Raw genomic sequence first — 23,993 nt, forward strand, 5'->3', positions numbered from 1 at the left:
TTCTTCGCTGATGTCGCCACTGATGGTGCTGGGGGTGAGGATGGGGCCTGGGGGCTCCGTGGGAGGCTGGGACCCCCCCCCCCCCCCCTAAATCCCATCCACTGACCCCCCCACCCCCACCCTGTGCTGCAGGGGCTGTGCTGGAGGCCACTGCCCACTCCCCCACATCCCCCTATGCCCTCCTGGTGGCGGGGGGCAGCCTGCTGTTGGCCATCGCCCTCTGCTTCGCCATAGGGATGAGGTGAGTGCCGAGGGAGGGGTGTTAATGAGGGGGGGGGACACACCATCCCACCCTGACTGAGACCCCTCCCCCCCCCCAACCTCCTGCAGGTACAAGCAGAGGGCACAGGCGCAGCGGGGGGCAAAGCTGGGGGGTGGGGGGGCAGCACCCAATGGCTCCCCTTTCTCCCCCCCCGGCTCCCCCTGAGTGCCACCCCTTTGCTGCCACCCGCCTGACCCCCCCGGGCCTCTCCATGTCACCAATTTGGATTATTTCCTCTCTGGAAAAATAACTTGGGGGGGAAGGCGGGGAGCAGTGCTGGTAAGGGGGGCTGGGGCCTGACTCAGGGTATGGCCCCCCCCCCCCGTGCCCTCCTCCCCCACCAGGGGCAATCAACATCCCTATGGGGATCCAGCCCGGGGGGGGGGGGCCCTTGCTGGGTCCCATGGGGGGCAGCTCCAGGGCCGTGGCCAAGCTGGAAGTACTTGGAGCGTGAGAACGGAGCTGAGTTGGGTTTGGCAGTGGCCCATAGGAGGGGCTGAGCCCCCCCCCCTCAATGCCACAATGGGGGTTTGGAGGGTCCGGCTGGATCGGCCCCATCCCACTGCACCGCAAGGGGGGGATTTGGTTGTGCTGGGGGGGGGCGTAGTGCTGAAACCCCCCCTCCCAATAAAGGCGGTGTGATTTTAACAGAGCGACTCCTGCCTTGGGTTGGGGGGGGGGGGGGGGGTTGGAAGCTGTAGCCCTTCAGGGCTGGGGGGGCTGAGCACTCCCTTCCTATGTACCCCATGCTGGGCTGTGCACACCCTGTGCCAAACTGCACCGTAGCATACAGCACTATGCCATAGCCCCCCCCCCCATGCTGTACCCCCTCCCCATGCTGTACCCCCTCCCTATGCCACTGAGCCCCCCCAACCAGTGCCATAGCCCCCCAGTGTGTCATAGACCCCCCCCCCCCAATCCCCTTTGCAGTAGCTCCCCAGAGTACCACAGCCCCCCCCCCATGCCAAGCACTGTTACTTCCCTGCTCCCTTATGCCTTGCCCTCCATCTCAGGGCCATGCCCCCATACGGTGCCCCCCACAACCCCAAGCCATGCCATGGGCTGCACCCCATACCCTGCAGCTCATATCCCCTCCTCCCTGCCCCCTCCATCCCCAATCCTCACGTTATGCAAGGCCTCAGAGCCTGCAGTCTGTGCAGGAAACCACAGGGTGAGGGCTGCAGTGCTGGGTGCTGTGGGGATGCCCACGCTCCCTCCCCGGCCCCATACTATAAAAAGCCCCACAGGATGCAGATGTGTGCACAGGGGGAGCCCCATATCCCAGCTCTCCCAATGGTACCCATGGGGCCACACCCAGCCCTGTCCCCCCCCCTCTGTCCCTCCCAGCTCCTCCTGGGGCCGTTCTGCCCTCATTCTCCCTTACCCACACGTGGGCCCCATGCAGGGGGGGGGGTCACCCCCACCCGGAAACCTGTCCTGCTTTCACCTGCACCCACAGCTGCACGTGGCCCAGAGCCTCGTAGCTGAGGCCCCATCCTACATGGCCCCATAGCACCCCCAGCCCCATCCCTGCCCCACTACAGCCCTCAGTGCCTTTCCTGCATCCCTGGGGATCCCAGTTCCCATTCCAGCAACCCTTTTCCAACCTCTCTGTCCTGTCCCTACAACAGACCCACCCAACCCCATCCTTGCACCTCTTACTACCCCTTCCATCCCTGCACCCAGCACCCCCAGCCCCGCTCCATCATGGCCTCCCCATGTCCTTATTCCCCCAACCCCATCTCTGCACCCTTTCTCCCCTTTCCTCTCCCCCACATCCCCATCCATTCATCTTCAGGTCCAAGGCAACCCCAACCCCATCCCTGCCCTCATTTTGCCCCCCCCCTCCACACCCCATTCTGGTCCTCTTAACCCCATCCCTGCACACCTCAGCCTCCACTCTATCCCCATCTCCCACATCCTTGGGGTTCCCAACCCATATCCACCCCACTGTACCCCAATCCCACCCCACTCCTTCTCATCCCAGCCCTCCATCTAATCCCAACCTCTCATCCCAGCCCTCCATCTAATCCCAACCCATCCCTTCCCATCCCACTCCATCCATCTCATCTCTTCCCACTCCATTCCACTCCACTCCATCCCGCCCCACTCCATTCATCCCATCCCTTCCCACCCCATTCCATCCAATCCCATCCCACTCCATCCATCCCAACCCATCTCTTCCCACCCCATTCCATCCATCCCATCTCTTCCCACCCCACTCCATCCCATCCCACACCATCCATCCCAACCCATCTCTTCCCACCTCACTCCATCCCACCCCATTCCATCCATCCCATCTCTTCCCACCCCACTCCATCCCACCCCACTCCATCCATCCCATCCCATCTCTTCCCACCCCACTCCATCCAATCCCATCCCACCCCACTCCATCCATCCCATCTCATCTCTTCCCACTCCATCCCACCCCACTCCATCCCAACCCATCCCTTCCCATCCCACTCCATCCATCCCATCTCTTCCCACCCCACTCCATCCCACCCCACTCCATCCATCCCATCTCTTCCCACCCCACTCCATCCAATCCCATCCCACTCCTCTCAGCCAACATCTTTATTTCACACCTCCATCACAGTGCCTGACCTCAGTGCAACCCCAACCCCAACCCCAGGGAGGGGGAAAGGAAGGAGAACACCATCCCCTATCTATAGTAGTAGGTCCGGCAGCCACCTTCACCCCATCAAATGGGGGGGGACGCACCGTGGGACCCCCCCCCCCGGGGGCAGTCCCAGCGCAGTCAGTGCATCTTGCAGTGCACGGGGTGCAGCAGGGCCATGTGCTCGGCCCCTTTGAAGGGCAGCTTCTCGGTGGAGTAGTAATGCACGACCTCGGGGACGCTGGCAAAGCCTCCGCTTGCCTGACTCAGCGTGTATTTGTGGTCCTTGGTCTCCGCCACCAGGATGTGCACGCAGCCTTGGCTGGTCCTGCGGGATGAAGGGGGAGGGAGGAGAGGGGGGGGGGGGTGTTGGTGGTTGGTGGTCGTGGAAGGGAGCTGGGGGGAGGACGGCTGCAGCCCCCTGATGGGTCCCACCCGGCTCTGCAGGGCAGCGTCCCGCCCCTGTGTTTGTTCCAGTCTTGCTCTGATTGTTTCGGCTCCGGGGGCTCCGCTTCCTCAGGAAGGAAACGCCGCCAGCGCCGCCGACAATGAGGGTGGGAGGGGACGCTCTGCCCCCCCACCCCTCACCCAGCCTCCCCCCCTCCAGCACCGGGCAGTTCGGGGCCAGCCGTGTCCCCTAGGCTGGAGTGGGGGGGGGGGCACTCCATCGGGGCTATGCTCAGAGAGCAGTGATTCCCATGGGACAGCCATTGCTTTCCATGGGGGGATCCTCCTGTGCTGGGACCCCCCCCTCGCGCTGCTGGGAGCCCCCCCCGTCCCCCATCCCAGTGAGCACCAGAACCCCCATCCAGTGCCGGGATTCCCGTCCTCCATCCCAGTTCCACAATCCCTCCATCCCAGGATCCCAGTACCAGGACTCCCCTCCCAGTACCAAGATAACCACACCCAGTGCTGAGACCACCCCAGTGCCAGAGCCCCCAATCCAGTACCAAGCCCCTCCCCATCTCAGGATCAGGACCAGCCCATCCCACTGCCAGGACCCCCAGCCCAGCATCAAGACCCCCCTCCATCTCATCCCATTACCAGGATCCCCTCTCCATTGCCAAGATCCCCCCCCCATCCCAATGTCAAGACCCCCTCCATCCCATCCCATTACCAACCCCCCCCCCCCCCCTTGCCAAGATCCCCCCATCTCAGTACCAGGACCCCCATCCCAGTGTCAAGATCCCTCCATCTCACCCCATCTCAGTACCAGGACCCCCCCCCAACCATTACACAGATAACCCCCTATTGCCCCCCCACTCACTTGAGTGCAATGGAGTACTTCCCACTGCCGCTCTCGCTGGTGCGCACCAGGTACCCGGCTTCCTTGCACGCCTGCAGCCGGCTCTCAGCCTCAGCACGTGTGATGGCCCCATGATACCACCTTATGGGGTCACAGGAGGGGTAGGGCTGTGAGCTGTAACCCCCCTACACACACACAGCCCTACATCCCCCCCCCAGCTCAGCCCATGACCCACGGCTGCTTCTCCAGCGACACGGCGGGGTCCACGCGCTCCCCTTCGCTCTGCTCCGATGGTTTCACCATGCGTGGGGTCCAGCTCTTCTGACGCAGGTGCTGCCGTGCTGCCTCCTCCCGGGGCCTCTCGGAGCCCTCAAACTGAACTGGAGGAGGGAGGGGAGGATGGATGGATGGATTGGAGGGGAGCTGAGCCCCCCACCGCAGCCCTGGAGCCCCTTCCCCATTCATAGATGGATGGATGGATGGGGGGGAGCTGATCCCCCACTGCAGCCCTGGAGCCCCTTCCCCATTCATAGATGGATGGATGGATGGATGGATGGATGGATGGATGGATGGATGGATGGATGGATGGATGGATGGATGGATTGGAGGGGAGCTGAGCCCCCACCGCAGCCCTGGAGCCCCTTCCCCATTCATAGATGGATGGATGGATGGGGGGGAGCTGATCCCCCACTGCAGCTCTGCAGTCCCCTCCCCATCCATGGATGGATGGATAGATGGGGTGAGCTGAGCCCCCACTCCAGCCCTGGAGCCCCTTCCCCATTCATAGATGGATGGATGGATGAGGGGAGCTGAGCCCCACTGCAGCCCTGCATCCCCCTCCCCACCCATGGATGGATGGATGGATGGATGGATGGATCAATGGAGGGGGGAACTCAGCCCCCACCACAGCCCTGCATCCCCCTCCCCATCTATGGATGGATGGATGGATAGATGGGGGGAGCTGAGCCCCCACTGTAGCCCTGCAGCCCCTTTCCTCTCCATGGATGGCTGGATGGATCAATAGATGGATGGATGGATAGATGGGGTGAGCTGAGCCCCCACCGCAGCCCTGCAGCCCCTTCCCTGTCCATGGAAGGATGGATGGATGGGGGTAGAGGGGGAGCTGTGCCCCAACCACAGCCCTGCAGCCCCCTCCCCATCCATGGATGTATGTATGGATGGATGGATGGGGGAAGCTGAGCCTCCACTGCAGCCCTGCAGCCCCTTCCCCATTCATGGATGGATGGATAGATTGGGTGAGCTGAGCCCCCACTGCAGCCCTGCAGCCCCTTCCCCATTCATGGATGGATGGATAGATTGGGTGAGCTGAGCCCCCACTGCAGCCCTGCAGCCCCTTCCCTGTCCATGGAAGGATGGATGGATGATGGAGGGGGGAACTCAGCCCCCACCACAACCCTGCATCCCCCTCCCCATCCACGGATGGATGGATGGATGGATGGGGGGGAGCTGATCCCCCACTGCAGCCCCAGAGCCCCCTCCCCATCCCAGCTCTTACCCGACAGCGCCTTCACAATCTGCTCCTTCTTCCACTCCCAGGGCTGCTCATACTCAGCCGCCGGACGCTCATCAGCCCCAGGTTCGTAGGGGGTGTCGTAGAGCTGCGGCCCCCTCCCCACTGCCTCGCTGCCCCCCCCAGCCTTCTTGGCCACCTCGGCTTTGCCCCCCGCCTCATCCAGCAGCAGGAGGGCCTTCACCAGGGGGTCCTTGGAGCCACGGCGGCGGACCTCTGTGGGGACAAGGGGTGTTGGGGTGGGGAGGGGGCCGTACCCCCCCCCCCCCATCCCCTCATTGACACCTCATGACCCCATAACACGTGGGGCCGGGAGGGGCAGGAAGGCGCCCATCCCCGCGGCGCCCGGTTGCCGTCCTGCCGTCGCGGCCCCACGGAGCTGGCGCCGGGATCCCGGAGGAAACGGGGCTGCAGGATGCTACACCCCACACCCCCACCCAGGGACACCCCCGTTACTTCCCCCCCCCCCCCAATCCCTAATACCAAATACCCCCCTCTACCCAAACAGCCCCCCTCCTCCTCCCCATTTGGTCCCATAACTCCAGGGCTGCCCTGCACGGAAAAAAGCCATCAGCAGCAAATCCTTTATTCCCTGCTTCCGGCCGACTCAGTTCCTGTTATTCTGTCCGGCTGCGGCCCCCTGGGTGGAGTGGGGGGCACAGCCTGGGGGTGGGGGGGACACCGAGCTATGGGGTCCCCAATGGGGCACGGTGACAACGGGACCCCTCAAGGCATGGCTTTGCAATGCATCCCGGCCCTGAGTGCGGGCTTTGTGCCGTGGGGCAGCAGCACAGCACACACCTTATCATGGGGAGCAGTGCAGGAAATGGGAGAGCAGCTTTCCTGTTCCCAAAGCTCAGCGCCGGGTGGGTCCCCGGCTGACAGCTCCGGTGCTGCGTGGTGCCAGCGGTGCCAGCACGGCATGGGATGGTGTATCATGGCACATCATGGTGTGTCATGGCACGTGGTGGCACACCAAGTCATATCAAGGCACACCAAGTCCTACCATGGCACACTATGGCAACGTGACGGCACAACAAGACACGTCATGGCACATTATGGAACAGCATGGCACACCGAGCTGCACGATATGGCACATCAGGGCAGGTCATGGCACACCAAGTCATATCATGGCACAAGGTGGCACACCAAGACCCATCACAGCAAACAAGCTGCACGTTATGGCACATCAGGGCAGGTCATGGCACACCAAGTCCTACCATGGCACATGATGGCAATCATGGCCCACCAAGACCCATCACGGCACACCGAGCTGCACATTATGGCACATGATGGGAGACCAAGCCCCACCACGGCACAATGTGGCACATGATGGCAATCAGGGCCCACCAAACCACACCATGGCACATCATGGCAGACCAAACCACACCATGGCACATCATGGCAGACCAAACCTCACCACGGCAACCCACCTGTGATCATCTGCTGTGCATCATAGGGCTCCATGTAGCCGTCGTTCTCCCCCAGGCGCTCGGCATCCCGCTGCCCTTTGGTGCGTTTGGCATCGTAGGGGTCGGCGTAGTCCTCCAGGATGATGACCTATAGGGGGAAGGGGGGGGACACAGCAGCTCAGGTGGGCACCAGGGATGCTGGCACTGGATGTGCCCATGTGGGATGGCAGCCAACCCCCCCAGCCCCCGGTGCAGGGTGTGTGTTGGCCATGAGTGGCACTATAAGGTGGGGGCAGCGCCCACCCGGGGGTCTGTGGGGGTCCTTGGGGCCATTTGGAAGGATGGGGGATAAACACAAAGGGCATTGCTTGGGGACACAGCCCTATGGCCACTGCTGGCCCTTACCCTATTCCTGTTCCAGAGCCCTACAGGAGCATGCATGTAACGGATCAATGGGGTCAGGGGATGGCAAAGGGGGGAAAACTCTGATGGAGGAACCTCGGAGTTGGGCTCAGCCACATCCCCCCCCTCCTTACCGTCTCCGTTTTGGGGCTCTTGCCCTTCTCCTCGGGTGCGGGCCCGGCGCTGGGGTAACCCTTGGGGTTTTTCTCGTGGGCTTCCACTTTGATCAGGCGGTTGATGTACGTCCCGCAGCTCCGGGGGGGTCCGTCGGTCGCGACCCCTTCCACCTTCGAGTTTTTACGCATCCTCCCGGCGGCGGCTTGCAGCAGTCCCTGCAGGTTGTCCCTCGATAGACGGCCGCCCCCGTCCTTACCGGCCCCGGGGGGGTGAACGGCCCTGCAGCCCCCCACCTCCGCAGCCGAGTTTTTGCGGCTTTTCCCCGGCGGGGCCCCCCCGGGCGGTTCGGTTCCCCCCAGGCTTTTACGGGCGGTGCCGCCCGGTTTGTTCGGTCGCGTTTTCTCCGAGCCCGTCCTCAGGTTGGAGGGGAACTCTTTGAACCATTTGGCCGCCATAGGGCCGGGGGAGCGCCCCCCCCGGGGCCGGCGGTGGGGTCAGGGCCAGCGCAGCTCTCCCCCCGCCCCGAGCACCGGGGGCCGCTCCGAGCGTCCCTCGCCCCGACGGGGACGGGGTCCGGCGGTGCCCCCGGAGGTCGGGGGCGGAGGGGGGGTCCGGGCTGTGCTCCAGCGATGGGCGCGGGGGGGGCTCTGTGCGGCTCCAGCCCCGGGCGAGGGCGGGGGGGGGGGTCCTCGGTCGACGCTTCGGGGCAGCTCCGCGCTGATCCCCCTTTGAGGGCGGCCGGGGCCGTCGCGGTTCTGCGGTGAGGGGCGATCCCCGGGGGTGCGGTTCGGTCACGCCGGCCCGGGGGGCCCCATGCGGCGGCGGCGGGACGGGACCGGACGGGACGGACGGACGGACGGACGGAGCCCGGCGGGGCTGGAAACGGCTGGAGGGGGGCGGTGGGGCCGGAGCTCCCGCCCAGATCCGGAGGGGGCGGCCCCGGGGGGTGGCCGGGATCGGGACAGGCCCGACGGTGCGGCTATGGACGGAGCAACACAGGGCGACAGGAGGGGTCCCCGTCCGGCGGTGGTCGAGTGAGGTGTGGGGCAGAGCGTGTAGGGGAAGCCGGAGCACTGATCCGACCCCACGATCTCCCCCCACAGACCCAGTGCACTGGAATTGCACACAGACCCCACGCACTGACCCCAAGGACGTTGCACATTGACCCCCAAGCACTGAATCTGCACACAGACCCCTGAAGATCCCCTGCGTGCAGCCCCTGACCCCACACCTGCTGCAGCTCAGCCCCATTGCAGCACAGCACTGCGGCTCCTTATGGGGCTGGGAGCCGGGCTACAGGGCTCCGAGCTGGACACAGGGCAAACCCCACAAGGCTCAGTGTTTGAGGGCTCTGCTGTGGGGCTGAGCATCCCTTCAGCTGCTGGGCAGCATCCAGCCCCAACCGCAATGCTCATTAAATCAGTGCAGCTGTGCTGAGCCCAGCACCAATCCAGCGCCCCCAGTGCATCTCCCCATTGCACGGAGCACAGCTGGGCTCCATCCCCATGTACCTCCCTGCAGGGATACCTCCCTGAGCCCCCCTCTGCCCCACACCGAGCAGCCCCAACCCTCAGCCTTTCCCTTCCAGCAGAGAGGTTTCCAGTTCCTCCCCAGGACAGGACCTTGCACTTCTCCTTGGAGGGCTCCTCAAGGTTTTTAGCACCCTTTTCTCCTCCTGCTCTACAGCACAGCGCTTAAAAATAGCCCCCGGCAGAGCCCAGCCACTGATTCTCGTTAACCTCCTCTCAGCCGGGTCTTTCAAGGCTCATAGTAGGGCAAGGGGGTAACGAGCAGAGCAGCTGCCGGGTGAGATAACGAACTTCTGAGGCCCTTTGATTTCCTCATCGCTTTTATTCAAACACCACGGATTAGCGCTGATGGGCTGGTTGTGACACTAATGAGTCAGCGATGCCCTCCAGCCCAGGACTCGCACCGGAGCAGCTGCAGCACCCTGAGCTGCCTCCTTCCTTCCAGGACCCTGAGGAGCTCTTTCCTTTCCTTTCCTTTCCTTTCCTTTCCTTTCCTTTCCTTTCCTTTCCTTTCCTTTCCTTCCATTCTCTTCCTTCCTTCCCTTCCTTCCTTCCCTTCCTTCCTTCCTCCCTTCTTCCATTCTCTTCCTTCCTTCCCTTTCCTTCCTTCCTTCCCTTTCCTTCCTTCCTTCCCTTTCCTTCCTTCCTTCCCTTTCCTTCCTTCCTTCCCTTTCCTTCCTTCCTTCCCTTTCCTTCCTTCCTTCCCTTTCCTTCCTTCCTTCCCTTTCCTTCCTTCCTTCCCTTTCCTTCCTTCCTTCCCTTTCCTTCCTTCCTTCCCTTTCCTTCCTTCCTTCCTTCCCTTTCCTTCCTTCCCTTTCCTTCCTTCCCTTTCCTTCCTTCCTTCCTTCCCTTTCCTTCCTTCCCTTTCCTTCCTTCCTTCCCTTTCCTTCCTTCCTTCCCTTTCCTTCCTTCCTTCCCTTTCCTTCCTTCCTTCCTTCCTTCCCTTTCCTTCCTTCCCTTTCCTTCCTTCCCTTTCCTTCCTTCCTTCCCTTTCCTTCCTTCCCTTTCCTTCCTTCCTTCCCTTTCCTTCCTTCCCTTTCCTTCCTTCCTTCCCTTTCCTTCCTTCCTTCCCTTTCCTTCCTTCCTTCCCTTTCCTTCCTTCCCTTTCCTTCCTTCCCTTTCCTTCCTTCCCTTTCCTTCCTTCCCTTTCCTTCCTTCCCTTTCCTTCCTTCCCTTTCCTTCCTTCCCTTTCCTTCCTTCCTTCCCTTTCCTTCCCTTTCCTTCCCTTTCCTTCCCTTTCCTTCCCTTTCCTTCCTTCCCTTTCCTTCCTTCCTTCCTTCCCTCCCTTCCCTCCCCCCCTTCCTTCCCTTCCTCCCCTCCTTCCAGCACCCTCAGGAGCTCCTTCCTTCCCCTCCTTCCCTTCCATGACTCTGAGCTCTTCCCCTTTCTTCCTTCCTTCCAGGACCCTGAAAAGCTCCTTCCTTCCCTTCCAGCACCTGTGGGGACTCAGAGAGGGGAGGGTCAGTCACCCACACAGAAGCTTTTCCTCCTTCCAAGGTTGCTCCAGGCTTCCCTGCTTGGTCACAGATGGGAGTGAAGCAATTTCTCTATCCCCATCTATATCCCTCCCCCCTTACAGCCACCCCAATTACAACCCAACACCTTATAAAATAAAACACCAAACCACTCAAAAAACCTTCAAATTAACAAACTGTAATTTTTTTTTTTTTTCCCATTTTTTTTTTTCTCCAAAGATACATTTTCCATACACATCCATCATACACTGTAACAAAAAAAAGCAGTGTACATGAAATAAGAAAATAAATTAAATCCATAGCATAGGTAAAGGAGGACGCTTCTAGACTGGAGTAGAGTCGAAAGTTTGTTTTTTTTCCAGCGATACAAGAGGCTCAAAAGTTTGTTTTAATAAGAATGCCTGCTAACAAGGGTCCAGCAAGTGTTTTAAGGTCAGTCCAACTGCTTAAACAGTTTTTTTTCTCTTTAAAGTTTATAACAGCCATTATTGTCCTGCAACAGGCAGAGCTATTATATCCTGGGAGAAAGCCGGAGAGGCGTGAGAAGATCCGAGTACAGCATTGAGGAGTGAGCAGATGGGTCCTGGCTGTGTTAGCCGTCCTCCTTGGGTGGTGTGTACCAGCCTGAAAGAGGAACACAGATGGGTGAGGAATATGGCCAAGCAGGAATGCAAACCCTACAAGCACAAAATATACTGAGCTTCAACTTCTATGGCAACTCAGGGCACACACACACACACACTGCACCTGCCCTGGAGGGCACCCAGCTTACTGGGCTGCTTTCCCTCTGTGTTATTTCACACTAAATGGTGCCATGCTGTTCTCGAGCAGCAGAAAGGCACCCCCCCCATCCCTCAGGCCTTACCATTCTTCTCATGGATCTGAACCAGGGATTTGTAGGACTGCTGTGCTCTTGTCAGGCTGTACTGATTCTGCAAGGGAAGTCGGGGTGTACAGTCAGTTCAGCTGGAAGCCACAGAAACAAAGCAGCTCAACGGGCTTTCCCCTGCACCAGCCCACAATGATGCATGGCTGGCTGCCTTCTCACTTGCATCTGTCCCTCCAAACCAATTTCCAGCTCACTCAGTGCAGAGAACATACCCCAGATGCCTCCCCCATCCCCTTCCCAAAGACTCTTATGGCCCACAAACCACCCAGTGTTTTGTTCTTCCCAAGCCCTGCCCGGCTGCCCCACACACTGAACCTTCTTACCTTATTGGCTCCAAATTGCACTCGTGCTTTCCCTTTCACCAGAGTTGCACTGATCTGCATGATCACAGACTCGATGGAATAGGCGCTGCTCCAGCCCTGAGGGACAGAGCACACACAGCAGAGAGGTCAGTGTGGATGGGAGCACGGGCTGAGCCTCTCAGAGGCAGAGGAAGGGCTTTTCCAAGCCCTGTGCATGAAGCACAAGCCCTCAGCTGTTGGCAGGAGGAGGATTTGGCTGCCAGCAGGGTGAGAGCAGCAACGCAGGAACCAAGCTTTGAGCTCTGGGACTCACCTGTTTGGTAAGCAGCTCCATGCAGATGGCACCACCACCCAGGACATACCTTGGGGAAGGAATATGGGCAATGTTACATCAGAAATGGATGCAGCCTCACCCAACCCCTGCTCAAACCAAACAGAAAAACCCCAATGAAACCAAAAGAAAGGAAGAAAAACCATCCGCCAACCCTGACCACACTTCCCAGGAAGGCTGCCACAAACATATCAAAGGTACCAGAGCTCTGCAGTGCTTCCCCCCCACTCTACAATGAAAACCACCCCAGGAAGCAGAGCTGGAGACCTCTGTGAGTAGAGCCAACAGTTACTTACCCCCCCGACAGCACTGGGGACACAACCCTTACGAATGGTGGATCGAAAGGAAAGTTATCCTGGAACAAGAGAAGGGAAGCACATTGAGGAACATCTGCTCTGGTGGCTCAGTGTAGCAGGCATGCATTGGGGATGCTGGGTTTAGGAAGCCTTACTTTAAAGGAGAAGTTTAGGAGGATGAAATCTGTTCCTTCTTTTTCTTTGAGGATCTGGAGATCGTTGTGCAAAGCGCTATCCTCGTCAACCCTGTTGGAAGGAAAGCCCAAAGGCTCAGAGTGGAGGTGATGCACGTCGACACAGCCGTGCTCGATGCCAATGGAGCCCAGAGCTCCCATACCTGCACAACCCAGTTGCCACGGGGAAGGGGGGCCCTGGGCTTCACACCCAGAGGGCAGTGACAGCATTCGCTGCCAGCATTCTGCTCCTGGTTTCCAGAGAAGACCATCAAACCCTTTTTTTACATGCCAGCTTAAAAATAAAGACCGCCCGGCCCAAGGGAAAGGCAGCAACTGATGTCTGGAGGGTGTGAGAGCTCAAGGTTTTGCCTGATGCAGCTCTTCCAGGACTCTAGGAACAGCAGACAGACTTGCAGAGCCCCTCAGATGAGCTCATTTTTTCTCTGGAGAGAAGTCAGCTGCCCACGAGACTAAGAGGCCAACCCCAGCTCTGCCCTGCTCACTGCCTCCTGCTCTCTGGGGATGTTTTGGTCCCACCACTAAGATTCCACCATCCTAAACCATGCCACCTACTTCAGGAGTTTGACGTTCCAATCGTACAGGCTGTCATTCACTAGTTCAACTGCATAGTATCCTGCAAAGGCAAAAAGAAACGAGTCAGAAGACGGTGGGACTGGACAGGGGGATGCAAATCCCTGCAGCACGTCCTCAGCCTGGCACAGACTGTTCCACAAAGGAACCATCATGCTATGGGCGGCTCTATGGCTCCTGACTGAGCCACAGCATCCCAAAAGCTGAGGCTTTGCCCACGATAGCTGAGCACACAGTAAAGGATCCAACCCTGAGGTGCCAACCTGAAGGACAAGAGAAGCCCCAAGCTCGCAGGGATCACAGTACTCACCGCCCTTGAAACTTGGTGATCTGTAAATATCCCTGAGCTCCTTCATTAGCCGGTCAGTGGCCTGCACAGACCCAGACACTGCACCCTGCAAGGAATCAGGAGGGGAGAAGCTGCTCTGTTAACACTGCTCCCATCATTACCAATGCCCAGACCACAGCTCCTGCCCAGCCCCCCAACCAGACCTTGCCGTGCCCCCTCCCTCTCTCAAGTTGTCCCTCTTCTCTCTGCACCATCTTCCCTTGCCTCAAACAAGCACAGTGCAGCTGCAGCAAAAGCATCTCCCAGCCCAGGAGCATAAAACACGACCCACCACCCTTCTCCATGGCCAGAGGTGAGGCCCAGCTCCTGGGGGCACAGGGGAACCCCCCCAACCTTGCTGCAGGAAGGCTTCCTAGGAGCACTTCTCCAGCTTCTCTGCATTACCCTCAGCCATCCCCAAAAGAGCCACTGCTGTACCCATTGCCAGAGCTGTACCCATTGCCAGAGCTGGCCCCTTTAACTCAGGCCCCTCTGCTTCCCCAACCCTCCCGCCCTCTGGGAGGCACGTACATTTAAGTAATCTTGCCTCTGGTTCTTTTTGATTTTCTCTAAAATGGCCAAGTTTTCCTTCCCAATGCCTTCATCCTCCGTTTTCCTTCCGTCTGCTGGCTCTTCTTCTTTCATCTCGTAGTGGTCCAAGTCCTCTGTGTCCTACGAGGGAGAGAGGAGAGATGGCACCAGACCCACCTCACCGCTCCCTGCTCTAAGTGCAGAGACGTGTGGTCGGAATCCTTTGGGCAGAGGGATCCCAAGCACAAACACATTGGGGAAGAGAAGACTTTAGCACAAGGCCTGGACACGCTCAATGAGGAAGCTTCAGGCACCCGGCTCCGTCCTGTGCCAAAGCCAGCAGGCAGACAGGCACACTTCCCTTTCCAGATTTAAATTGGGTTCACACAAGCTCTTTGTTCACTGAATCCTCCTCTGCCAAGTCTCACGCCTGGTTATAATTAGCCATTAATCTTACAGATGCTCCCCAACGAGCCTCGTGTGGCTAAAGAGAACTGCACGTTGGATCCAGCAGCCCCGTGCCACGTTTCTGAGGCTGGAACAAAGCGTGGGCACTGCTGCTGGGCAGGATTATCCCCGCTGTGTGGATGCTCAGCACAAACACGGGTCACCAGGAGCACAAGAACAGACTCACAAGACCCGCAGGATGTTTTGCTCTCAAAGAAGAGGTCACATTTCACAGCGTTATCTGAAGGCTCTTCTATCAGCTCAGCTCTCGCTCTGCTCCCAGCGCTCTCCCCAGCAAGGGCAGGAGCTCTGCCCCTCATCCCTTTCCACAGCAGCATCCATTAGGCCGATGTGTGCAATACCACCTCAGCAGAAAACAGTTGCAAGCCATCAGGGACTGCTGCAGACATCACTTCTGTGGCACAGCATTCACTGCCACAGCGTCAGCATGCTGAGGTTGGGCTGCCTGCAAATGGCTGTGGATACACAGAGCTCCAGCACTTGGCATTAAATCCTCTAAGCAAGCACTTGCTTCAGCCTCTCCGGCCTAGCTGCTGCTATTCTGGAAGAGCAGCACTTTGGGAAAGGCTTTGACATTTTTAGACCATCACAAAAGGAAAATAGATCCTCCCAGAAAATCCCTCGAGTGGATTAACCTGTATATAATGCATCTCTGCAACAGGGCACGGCCCAGCAAGAAACCTTTGCTCTCCACGACAGCGCAGCCTGCTGCACAAAGCAAGGTGTTAGCAAAGAGCACAAGGGGGGGGGGGGGGGGGCAATGCTTCTTGCTAACTCACTTCCTGAGGGATTTCTTCCCCAGCTTACAGGAGCACAAGGATTTACACAGCACAGATTTACCCAGAAGCAGCGAGCTTTGCAGACAAGCAGTTTAAGCCTCCAAGTTTCCTCTAGGGACCTTTGGAAAGGTCTCTGTTTAGCAAGATATTCGCTTGGCTAAAAGCCCAACAAGTGCTTGGCTGCTGCCAAGTGACCTGGCCCTGCGGTTCCACAGCGCTCTGAGGTGCACAGACCTCAAGCACCCGAGGAGGAGAAGCGCATCAACACGACGTCACCATGGAGATTTCAAGATTATTCCACCCACTTCTAGAGATCTCTAAACCACAAACCAAACAACCGGAGCCCTGTGGGTTTTTCAGCGTGATATTCTCAGCCTGCAGTGAAGCGTGGCTGTCTCTCCTGTCAATTATCTCCCTCACACGTCGAGCCATCCCACCAAATCTTCTCTGCAGGAGCCCAGTTTGCACGGCGTGGTTCTCCTGCCAACGATGGCAACTCAGCCCCACACACAAACATCCCAGCAATCAAATCACTTGTGAGGGAATTTCAGACCCCACAGCACAAACTGAGAACCCATCTGTGGGGCTCTGACCTCAACCTCATCTACCTGCCCCTCAACAAGTCACTGCTGCAAATCCTTTGTGTTTTGCCAATGCGCCACTCCTGTTTGCTGACCAGGATTTGGGTGCACGGCAAGTAAATGTTGAGAACAAACAAGTTTTAAACCAAACTGGCTCCAATGGACTCTCGTGCTGCCTGGCCTCCTCCAGCTTCACCCAAACACGACCTCTGGGCCTCAGCACCTCTCATAGACATCTCGCAGCTGCCTGGTGCACAGCAAGGAGGCACTTACCTCTGGCATCTCTTCATCTTCCTCTTCAGAGGACACCTCTTCCTGCGTGCTCTATGAGGACAAAAAGACAACGATTACATTGTGAGCTTCCTCTGGCAACGCTCCCCTGCTTTCCATGATGCTCCTGAGGCGAGATTTACACACAGAACCAATTTAAAGGCAGAATAAAGCCAAGAACCTTTATAGAAGGTTATAAACCTGAGCAGCTACAGAGGAACGAGGCGAGGGAAGCAGTCAGAAGAAACCAAATAAGAAATATCTCAAACACTGACAGACATCAAACCAGAGAGATAAAGCCAGGCCCACCGAGCTGGCCAAGGGAAAAGAAACAGACCCTCACCTACTGCATCCCTCTTGCAGGGTTAGGAAGCCTCAGCCTTTAAAAGAAGCTCCAAAAACAAGCCCAGAAAACCCCACCTTGAGGAGTTCCTCACCTGTTCTGCCGGCAGAGGTTGGTCCAACATTTCCACATCGGGATGCTGGGGGAGGTTGTAGAGTTTGCACAGGTCTGAAATTATTCGCTTCAGGTGCTGCAGAAGCTGCACAAAGAGCAGAGTGATGTCAGAAGAACACAGCAGCACAAGGAGCTGAGCACTCCCCCCCCTCCCAGGTTGAGTGAGGACCCCACAGATGCTCCTTTCTGCCCTCCAAGCACAGTAGGATCAAACTGCAAGTGCAAACGCATGGGAAGGCACAGTGATAGGAGTCAGAACTGCTGATGTTGTGACTCCTAAACCCTCATTGGGAAGCAAAGCATGTCCCCACCTCAGCGGGTTCAACACGGACGCTATGAGCAGCCACATCCCAACCCATCACCTCTCACCAGTGTATTTCCTTTCCTGACTTCCACCAGCCTTTCCAGGATAGCTGCCAGGTTGGGATCATCCGACTCCACGGACCAGATGGGGGGAACAGCTGGATAAGACTCCTAAGAGGAAAGAGAAGGGGGTTGAGCACCGTAACATCCACAATCCCATTGCAATGCTCTGACAGCTCAGAGGGAACCCAAAGGGATCTCAATGCTCTGGGGGCAGAGAGGGGCTCATAAGGGACACCGATAACACCTGCTGATGGATCTCATGCTGGGATGGAAGCGCTGTAGAAAGGCTCCCACTCACATTATCACTGCCGGGTGCTGCTACAGTGAGCCCCGTGATGGAGCTGCAGCCCCACAACCCCCTTTGAAGCTCCGTGGGTGGATGGGGAACGAACCCAGCGCCCACCCCCCACCGGGACGTCCCACAAGAGCCCCGGGGCAGCACGGCCAGGGGTCGGTCCCACCGACTGTAGCTACGGAGCTCGAGCGGTCACGGCCTCGTTACCGCGATACGGCAAAGAACCGGCCCCGCAGGCCCCGCCAACGGCCTCAGGCCGCTTCCCAACGACCGAACGGCGACCGGTACCGCCCCGGACCCGACACGAGGCCCATCTCGGCCCGTTAACCGCCGTCCCCGCCGCCCTGCGGCCCTCACCGTGATGTTGCAATGGATGCGGACGGGTCCGGGCGGCGGCCCCCGGGAAGCGGAACCCCCGGCCCTGGCACCCGCCCCCGGCACGAACTCGCAGCTGATCTCGTCGGGGCAGGCGCTGCCGATACGGAACCGCTCGTGGCCGCGGTGGAAGATGGACTCGAGCAGCCGCAGCTCCCGTTTCAGGAGCCTCCCGGCCGGGGCCGCCGCCGCCAACCCGGCCCCGCTCCGCCCGGCTCCCCCCGCCGCCGCCTGCGACCCCGCCGCCTCCTCCGCCCCCGCCCGCTGCATCTTCCCATGGAGGGACCCGCTCCGCCCCGACGGCCCCGGGCCCCGCCGCAGACCCCGGAGCCGGCCCAAGATGGCGGCGGGATGGCCCCGCGCGCCGGAAGTGACCCCTCCCGCCGCGAGCGGAAGGGGCGGAGCCAACAGCCGGAAGTATCCGCGCGAGAGGCGGGGTTGTGCCGAGAGCCGGAAGTGACGTACCGCAGCGGCGCGGAGTGGAGGGAGGCGCGGGAGAGGGGGCGGGGCCACTGGGCCGAGGGGCGGGGCCTACGGACGAGGGGGCGGGGCCTACGGACGAGGGGGCGGGGCCAGGATCGTCCCGGTTTTTGGGTCCCGGAGGTCGGTGTCCCGGTGCGGGCGGGGCTCTCCCGAGGGTCCGGGCCTGAGCGGATCCGAGCGGGTCCAGCCGGTACCGAACCAGCACAGAGAGGGGGCGGCTGCTGGGGGGGGGCACCGGGAGCTGCCCGGTTCCCTCACTGCACGGTTCCCGGTGCCCCCCCCAGTCCCCATCCCGGTGCTCCCGGTGACCGCGGGGCGGGGGCGGGGCGGCTGCGGCCCCACTGACGGCGGCGGAGCGGAGCGGCGCGGGGCGGCCCCGGCACAGCGCACGGCACCGCCTCCCGCCCGGGGCCGCCCCGCCCGGGCCGCCGCCGCCGCCGCCGCCGCCGCCGGCTCCAGCACCGCGGAGAGCGCGGGCAGCACCGGGGACAGCGCCGGGGCAGCGGCACCGGGACCGGCACCGGCGGAGGCAGCGGGCCGCCCCCATGGCGCTGCTCCGCTTCCTCTGCCTCCTCGCCGCGCTCCGACGTAAGCACCGGCACCGGGTAGAGGTGGGGGGGGGGGGGGGGGAGAAGAACCGAAGGGAGGGGGCTGCGGCGGCACCGGGGCTGCTCCCGGTGAACAGCGATGTCGGGGGGAGGGGCGGGGAAGGCCCGTTACCGCCCCGCAGCGCCCGCCGGGCTGGGACGGGGGGTGCGGCTCTGGGATGTTCTCAACCCCCCCCCTCCCCATGCGGACCCCCCCGGGGAACCGGGAACCCAACGGGAATCCCCCCCCCCCTCCCCACCTCTACCTGGGTCTGGAGCTGCACAGCCCCGGGCACTCACACCCGTTACAGTCGGACGGCGTTGCACACACACACACACACTCGTGTCACCCCATCACTCCCATTCGCCATCATCCCGTCACATCCACACTCATCACCCCGTTACACGCTCACTTTCACCCCGTTGTACCCCATCACACACTCATCCTATCACCCCCGTCACTTCGTTACACACTCACAATCCATCACATGCTCACACTCCATCTCTCAATAGCTCACTCACCCCATCACCCCATTGCAGACCCATTCCATCACTCCATCACCCCATTACACACTCACCCCATCACACTCACACCCCATCTCACACCCACCCCATTACACACACACCCCATCACACACCCATCCCATCACCCCATTACACACTCACCCCATCAATCCACCACCCCATCACACACTCATCCCAGCACCACCCCATCACACACCCATCTCATCACCCCATTACACACTCACTCCATCACACACCCATCCCATCACCCCATTACACACTCACTCCACCACCCCATTACACACTCACCCCATCACACTCACACCCCATCACACACCCATCCCATCACCCCATTACACACTCACCCCATCACTCCACCACCCCATCACACACTCGTCCCAGCACCACCCCATAACACCCCCAACCCATCACCCCATTACACACACACCCCATCACACACCCATCCCATCACCCCAATACACACTCACCCCATCACACTCACACCCCATCTCACACCCACCCCATCACACACTCACCCCATCACTCCACCATCCCATTACACACTCATCCCAGCACCACCCCATCACACACCCATTTCATCACCCCATTACACACTCACTCCACCACCCCATTACACACTCACCCCATCACTCCACCACCCCATCACACACCTGTCCCATCACCAACCCATCACACACCCACCCCATCACCCCATCTCACACCCATCCCATCACCCCATTACACACTCACCCCATCTCACACTCACCCCATCACACACACACCCCATCACACACCCATCCCATCACCCCATTACACACTCACCCCATCTCACACTCACCCCATCACACACCCACCCCATCACCACCCCATTACACCCTCACACCCACCCCATCACACCCCACCACCCCCTCACACCCACCCCCCGTTACACACCCACCCCCCACACTCTCCCCAGCCCCCCCAGCCCCCCGTGCTCAGCCCCCTCCCCGCAGGCAGCCTGTGCACGGACACGGAGGAGCGCCTGGTGGAATACCTCCTGGATCCCTCACGCTACAACAAACTCATCCGCCCGGCCACCAACGGCTCGCAGCTCGTCACCGTGCAGCTCATGGTGTCGCTGGCACAGCTCATCAGTGTGGTGAGTGCTGGGACCCAGCATGGAACGGGCACCCCATAACTACCCCCAGCACCCCTATAACCCTCCCCAGGACCAGATAACACCCTCCCTCCACGACCCCATACTCCCTCCCCGGTCCCTATAACACCCCTAGACCCTATAACCCTCCCCAGGACCAGATAACCCAGCCCCAGACCCCATAACCTCCCCCCGGACACCATAACCCCCCCCCCAGAACCCTATAACTCCCTGCCCTGGACCCCATACTCCCTCCTGTGGTCCCATAACCACCCCCACAAACATATACTATCCCCCCCGGACACCATAACCCCTCCAGGATCCCATACACCCCCCCAGGACCCGATAACCCCCACCTCCCCCAGACTCCATAACCTCCCCCATAACACCCTTAGACCCCATAACCCCCCCCAGGACCCCATAACACCCCCCCCAGGACCTGATAACTCCCCACCCCGGACCCCATACTCCCCCCTAAGATCCCATAACTACCCCCAGCACCCCATAACCACTCCCCCCCCCAGCACCCTGTAACTGCCCCTTCTCTCTGCAGCACGAGCGGGAGCAGATCATGACCACCAACGTGTGGCTGACCCAGGTGAGCCCCAAGAGAGGGACCCCCATGCTGTGGGACCCCCATATCACCTGCTATGGGACCTCCACCCCCTCTTGCCTTATGCCCCCTGCTCTGTGATCCCCCTGCCCCAGGACCACGTCCCAGTTTGGTTCCCCTTTGCTTTGTGCCCTTGAAATCCCTGGGACCCCCTTATGCCCTAATTGGGATCCTCACATCCCTTTCCCCTTGACACCAACTGTCCCGGGTCTCACATACCCCCTGATTTAGATCCCCTATAGCCCATGATTTGGGACTCCTGTGCCCCCTGTAATCCCACTGCTCTGGGATCCCCCCCCACCTCCTGTGCTGGGACCTCTTTGCCCCATTCCCCCCCCACACCCCTCCCAGTGGTGGGGCCTTACTGAGCGCAGCTGCCGGCAGGAATGGGAGGACTATCGCCTCACCTGGAAGCCAGAGGACTTTGACAACATGAAGAAGGTCCGCCTGCCCTCTAAGCACATCTGGCTGCCTGATGTGGTACTCTACAACAAGTAGGTGCTTTTTGGGCTGTGTGTATGTATGTGTGTGTGTGTGTGGAGGGGGGGTGTACAAACCCCGACCCCAATGCTGACAGTGCATCCCATCAACCCAGCGCCGACGGGATGTACGAGGTCTCCTTCTACTCCAACGCCGTCATCTCCTATGATGGCAGCATCTTCTGGCTGCCACCCGCCATCTACAAGAGCGCTTGCAAGATCGAGGTGAAGCATTTCCCCTTCGACCAACAGAACTGCACCATGAAGTTCCGTTCTTGGACCTATGACCGCACCGAGATCGATCTGGTGTTAAAGAGTGAAGTGGCCAGCCTGGATGATTTCACACCCAGCGGCGAGTGGGACATCGTGGCGCTGCCGGGACGGCGCAATGAGAACCCGGATGACTCCACCTACGTGGATATCACCTACGACTTCATCATCCGACGCAAGCCGCTCTTCTACACCATCAACCTCATCATCCCCTGCATCCTCATCACCTCCCTGGCCATCCTCGTCTTCTACCTCCCTTCCGACTGCGGAGAGAAGATGACTCTCTGCATCTCCGTCCTGCTCGCCCTCACCGTCTTCTTGCTTCTCATCTCCAAGATCGTGCCGCCCACCTCGCTGGACGTGCCGCTGGTGGGCAAGTACCTCATGTTCACCATGGTGCTGGTGACCTTCTCCATCGTCACCAGCGTCTGCGTGCTCAACGTGCACCACCGCTCTCCCACCACTCACACCATGCCGCCCTGGGTGCGTACCCTGTTCCTCCGTAAGCTCCCGGCGCTGTTATTCATGAAGCAGCCGCAGCAGAACTGCGCACGGCAACGCCTGCGCCAGCGTCGCCAAACCCAAGAGCGCGCAGCAGCCGCTACGCTTTTCCTCCGGGCCGGTGCTCGAACCTGTGCCTGTTACGCCAACCCTGGGGCTGCTAAAGCCGAGGGGGGGCTCAATGGTTACCGGGAGCGGCAGGGGCAGGAGCCGGAGCCGGCGACACCGTGCGGTTGCGGGCTGGAAGAGGCGGTGGAGGGAGTGCGTTTCATTGCGGACCACATGCGTAGTGAGGACGACGATCAGAGTGTGAGTTGGGGTGAGGGGGGATACGTGGGTAGGGAGGAGGGTATGGGGGGTGGGGGGCAGGTAGAGATGTAAGGTGCCGGTATGGGGTGTTGGTAGGGTCCAGGTAGAGCTGGGGGGGTGCAGGCAGTGTTATGGGGTGCAGGCGAGGCTGTGGGGCATGGGATGTAGGCAGTGTTATGGGGTGCAGGGGGGGCTGTGGGGCAGCATTATGGGGTGCAGGGGGGGGTTATGCCCAGGCAGAGCCATAAGGTGCTGTTATGGGGTGTTGGTGGGGTCCAAATAGAGCTGGGGGGTGCAGGCAGCTCTATGGGGTGCAGGGGGGGCTATGGGGCATAGGGTGTAGGCAGGGCTGTGGGTTGCACAGCACTCTGTAGAGCTACGGGATGTGCAAAGGTCTGTGATGTGCATGGAGAGCTGTGGGGTGCCCATACAGGGTTGTGGGGTGCCCATACAGGGCTGTGGGGTGCCCATACAGGACTATAGGATTACTCCTTCCTAGAGTACAGAACTACACCACGGGGTCCCTGCCCGGCTATGTCCCCATGAGCCCCCACAGCCCCATATCTGCCCCCTTCCCCCAGCACCAGACGGCTGCTCCCATGAGGGCTGACCCACGCAGCCGCTGCTGCAGCACCGTGAGGCTGCAGATTTCAGGCAGTGTGGGATGGGGACACAACCCCAGCGTGGCTGAGCAGCGAGATAAGTTCCTTGGACTCAGCAGATGAGCTGCCAGGGCAGGGCTGAGCCCCCGGAACCGCAGTGCTGAGGGTGCAGATCTAGAGCTCTGCAGAATAAGAAAGGTTTGAGAGCTGAGCTTTGAGCTGACCAAAGGGATCCCCAACCCCACGCAGGTGAGCGAAGACTGGAAGTACGTGGCCATGGTCATCGACCGCCTCTTCTTATGGATCTTTGTCTTCGTCTGCGTCTTCGGCACCGTCGGGATGTTCCTGCAGCCCCTCTTCCAGAACTACACCACCAACTCCCTGCTGCAGCTGGGCCAGGGCACCCCCACCTCCAAATAGTGCTGGAGTTGGGGACCATAGGGGGACGGGTGGGCTTTGTGCTCTTACCACACAGGGCGGGCAGGGCCTGGGGCAGCCACTGCAAACCAATAAATAGTCACACAGGAGAAGGATGCTTCGTTGTAGTGTCATTGAGTGAGGCAGGTGCTTCTCTTCAAATAGGGCTCAGCCAGGGAGCACGGAGCAGATGGTGGGCAGCGGCGCGTGGCACGAGGGGATGACACGATCCAGAAATGATTTAAAACCCATTTGTCCATATAGGGATTGATGGTGCCACGATTCGTTTCACACGGCAGGAGAAACCCAGGGTTGCTGGGGCTGCTGCTCTTCAACCACCTCCTCCCTTCTCAGGTGCTCCCAGCAGTGAAATCCTGAGAGCTTCACCCTGATGGCAGCATCCTGCTGGGTCCACACATCCCAACCCTGCATCCCAGTTCTGGGTGCAGCCCATGTCCTGCTCTGTC

General features: G+C 60.1%; 3 protein-coding genes and 1 long non-coding RNA gene across 4 annotated transcripts; 2 read left to right on the forward strand and 2 right to left on the reverse strand.

Annotated features, from left to right (window-relative positions):
• Position 1: 1 nt before the first annotated feature.
• Positions 2-908, forward strand: LOC140263698 (uncharacterized). Its single transcript, XR_011905937.1, has 3 exons — positions 2-34; positions 133-241; positions 331-908. It is a non-coding gene; the product is annotated as an uncharacterized lncRNA (long non-coding RNA).
• A 1,911-nt stretch (positions 909-2,819) lies between these two features.
• On the reverse strand, positions 2,820-8,179 carry SHE (Src homology 2 domain containing E). Its single transcript, XM_072358797.1, has 6 exons — positions 7,605-8,179; positions 7,090-7,216; positions 5,642-5,872; positions 4,361-4,505; positions 4,147-4,266; positions 2,820-3,207 (listed from the first exon to the last, which is right to left on the reverse strand). The coding sequence occupies exons 1-6, from the start codon at positions 8,040-8,042 to the stop codon at positions 3,021-3,023; spliced, it is 1,248 nt and encodes a 415-aa protein (XP_072214898.1). The 5' UTR covers positions 8,043-8,179; the 3' UTR covers positions 2,820-3,020.
• A 2,580-nt stretch (positions 8,180-10,759) lies between these two features.
• On the reverse strand, positions 10,760-17,999 carry UBE2Q1 (ubiquitin conjugating enzyme E2 Q1). The gene is made up of 13 exons (XM_072358798.1): positions 17,609-17,999; positions 16,960-17,064; positions 16,571-16,675; positions 16,137-16,187; positions 14,036-14,176; positions 13,487-13,571; positions 13,159-13,219; positions 12,565-12,655; positions 12,410-12,468; positions 12,096-12,144; positions 11,804-11,899; positions 11,457-11,523; positions 10,760-11,215 (listed from the first exon to the last, which is right to left on the reverse strand). The coding sequence occupies exons 1-13, from the start codon at positions 17,894-17,896 to the stop codon at positions 11,184-11,186; spliced, it is 1,230 nt and encodes a 409-aa protein (XP_072214899.1). The 5' UTR covers positions 17,897-17,999; the 3' UTR covers positions 10,760-11,183.
• A 527-nt stretch (positions 18,000-18,526) lies between these two features.
• On the forward strand, positions 18,527-23,641 carry CHRNB2 (cholinergic receptor nicotinic beta 2 subunit). Its single transcript, XM_072358796.1, has 6 exons — positions 18,527-18,697; positions 20,193-20,338; positions 20,889-20,933; positions 21,333-21,442; positions 21,544-22,507; positions 23,359-23,641. The coding sequence occupies exons 1-6, from the start codon at positions 18,655-18,657 to the stop codon at positions 23,527-23,529; spliced, it is 1,479 nt and encodes a 492-aa protein (XP_072214897.1). The 5' UTR covers positions 18,527-18,654; the 3' UTR covers positions 23,530-23,641.
• Positions 23,642-23,993: the final 352 nt, after the last annotated feature.

This window comes from Excalfactoria chinensis, chromosome 32 (genome assembly GCF_039878825.1).
Source record: "Excalfactoria chinensis isolate bCotChi1 chromosome 32, bCotChi1.hap2, whole genome shotgun sequence".
Taxonomy (NCBI): Eukaryota; Metazoa; Chordata; class Aves; order Galliformes; family Phasianidae; genus Excalfactoria; species Excalfactoria chinensis.

Excerpts from the sequence above, each read along its gene's own strand:
- SHE (XM_072358797.1), bottom strand. The coding sequence starts at position 8,042 with ATGGCGGCCAAATGGTTCAAAGAGTTCCCCTCCAACCTGAGGACGGGC. Across the intron at positions 4,506-5,641 it reads GATTGTGAAGGCGCTGTCGG|TTCAGTTTGAGGGCTCCGAG; the intron begins GTAAGAGCTGGG and ends TCCCTCCTCCAG. Across the intron at positions 4,267-4,360 it reads GTGTCGCTGGAGAAGCAGCC|GTGGTATCATGGGGCCATCA; the intron begins GTGGGTCATGGG and ends TGACCCCATAAG.
- UBE2Q1 (XM_072358798.1), bottom strand. The coding sequence starts at position 17,896 with ATGCAGCGGGCGGGGGCGGAGGAGGCGGCGGGGTCGCAGGCGGCGGCG. Across the intron at positions 16,188-16,570 it reads AACCTCTGCCGGCAGAACAG|AGCACGCAGGAAGAGGTGTC; the intron begins GTGAGGAACTCC and ends TTGTCCTCATAG. Across the intron at positions 13,220-13,486 it reads ATCACCAAGTTTCAAGGGCG|GATACTATGCAGTTGAACTA; the intron begins GTGAGTACTGTG and ends TTGCCTTTGCAG.
- CHRNB2 (XM_072358796.1), top strand. The coding sequence starts at position 18,655 with ATGGCGCTGCTCCGCTTCCTCTGCCTCCTCGCCGCGCTCCGAC. Across the intron at positions 18,698-20,192 it reads CCTCCTCGCCGCGCTCCGAC|GCAGCCTGTGCACGGACACG; the intron begins GTAAGCACCGGC and ends CCCTCCCCGCAG. Across the intron at positions 21,443-21,543 it reads GATGTGGTACTCTACAACAA|CGCCGACGGGATGTACGAGG; the intron begins GTAGGTGCTTTT and ends CCATCAACCCAG.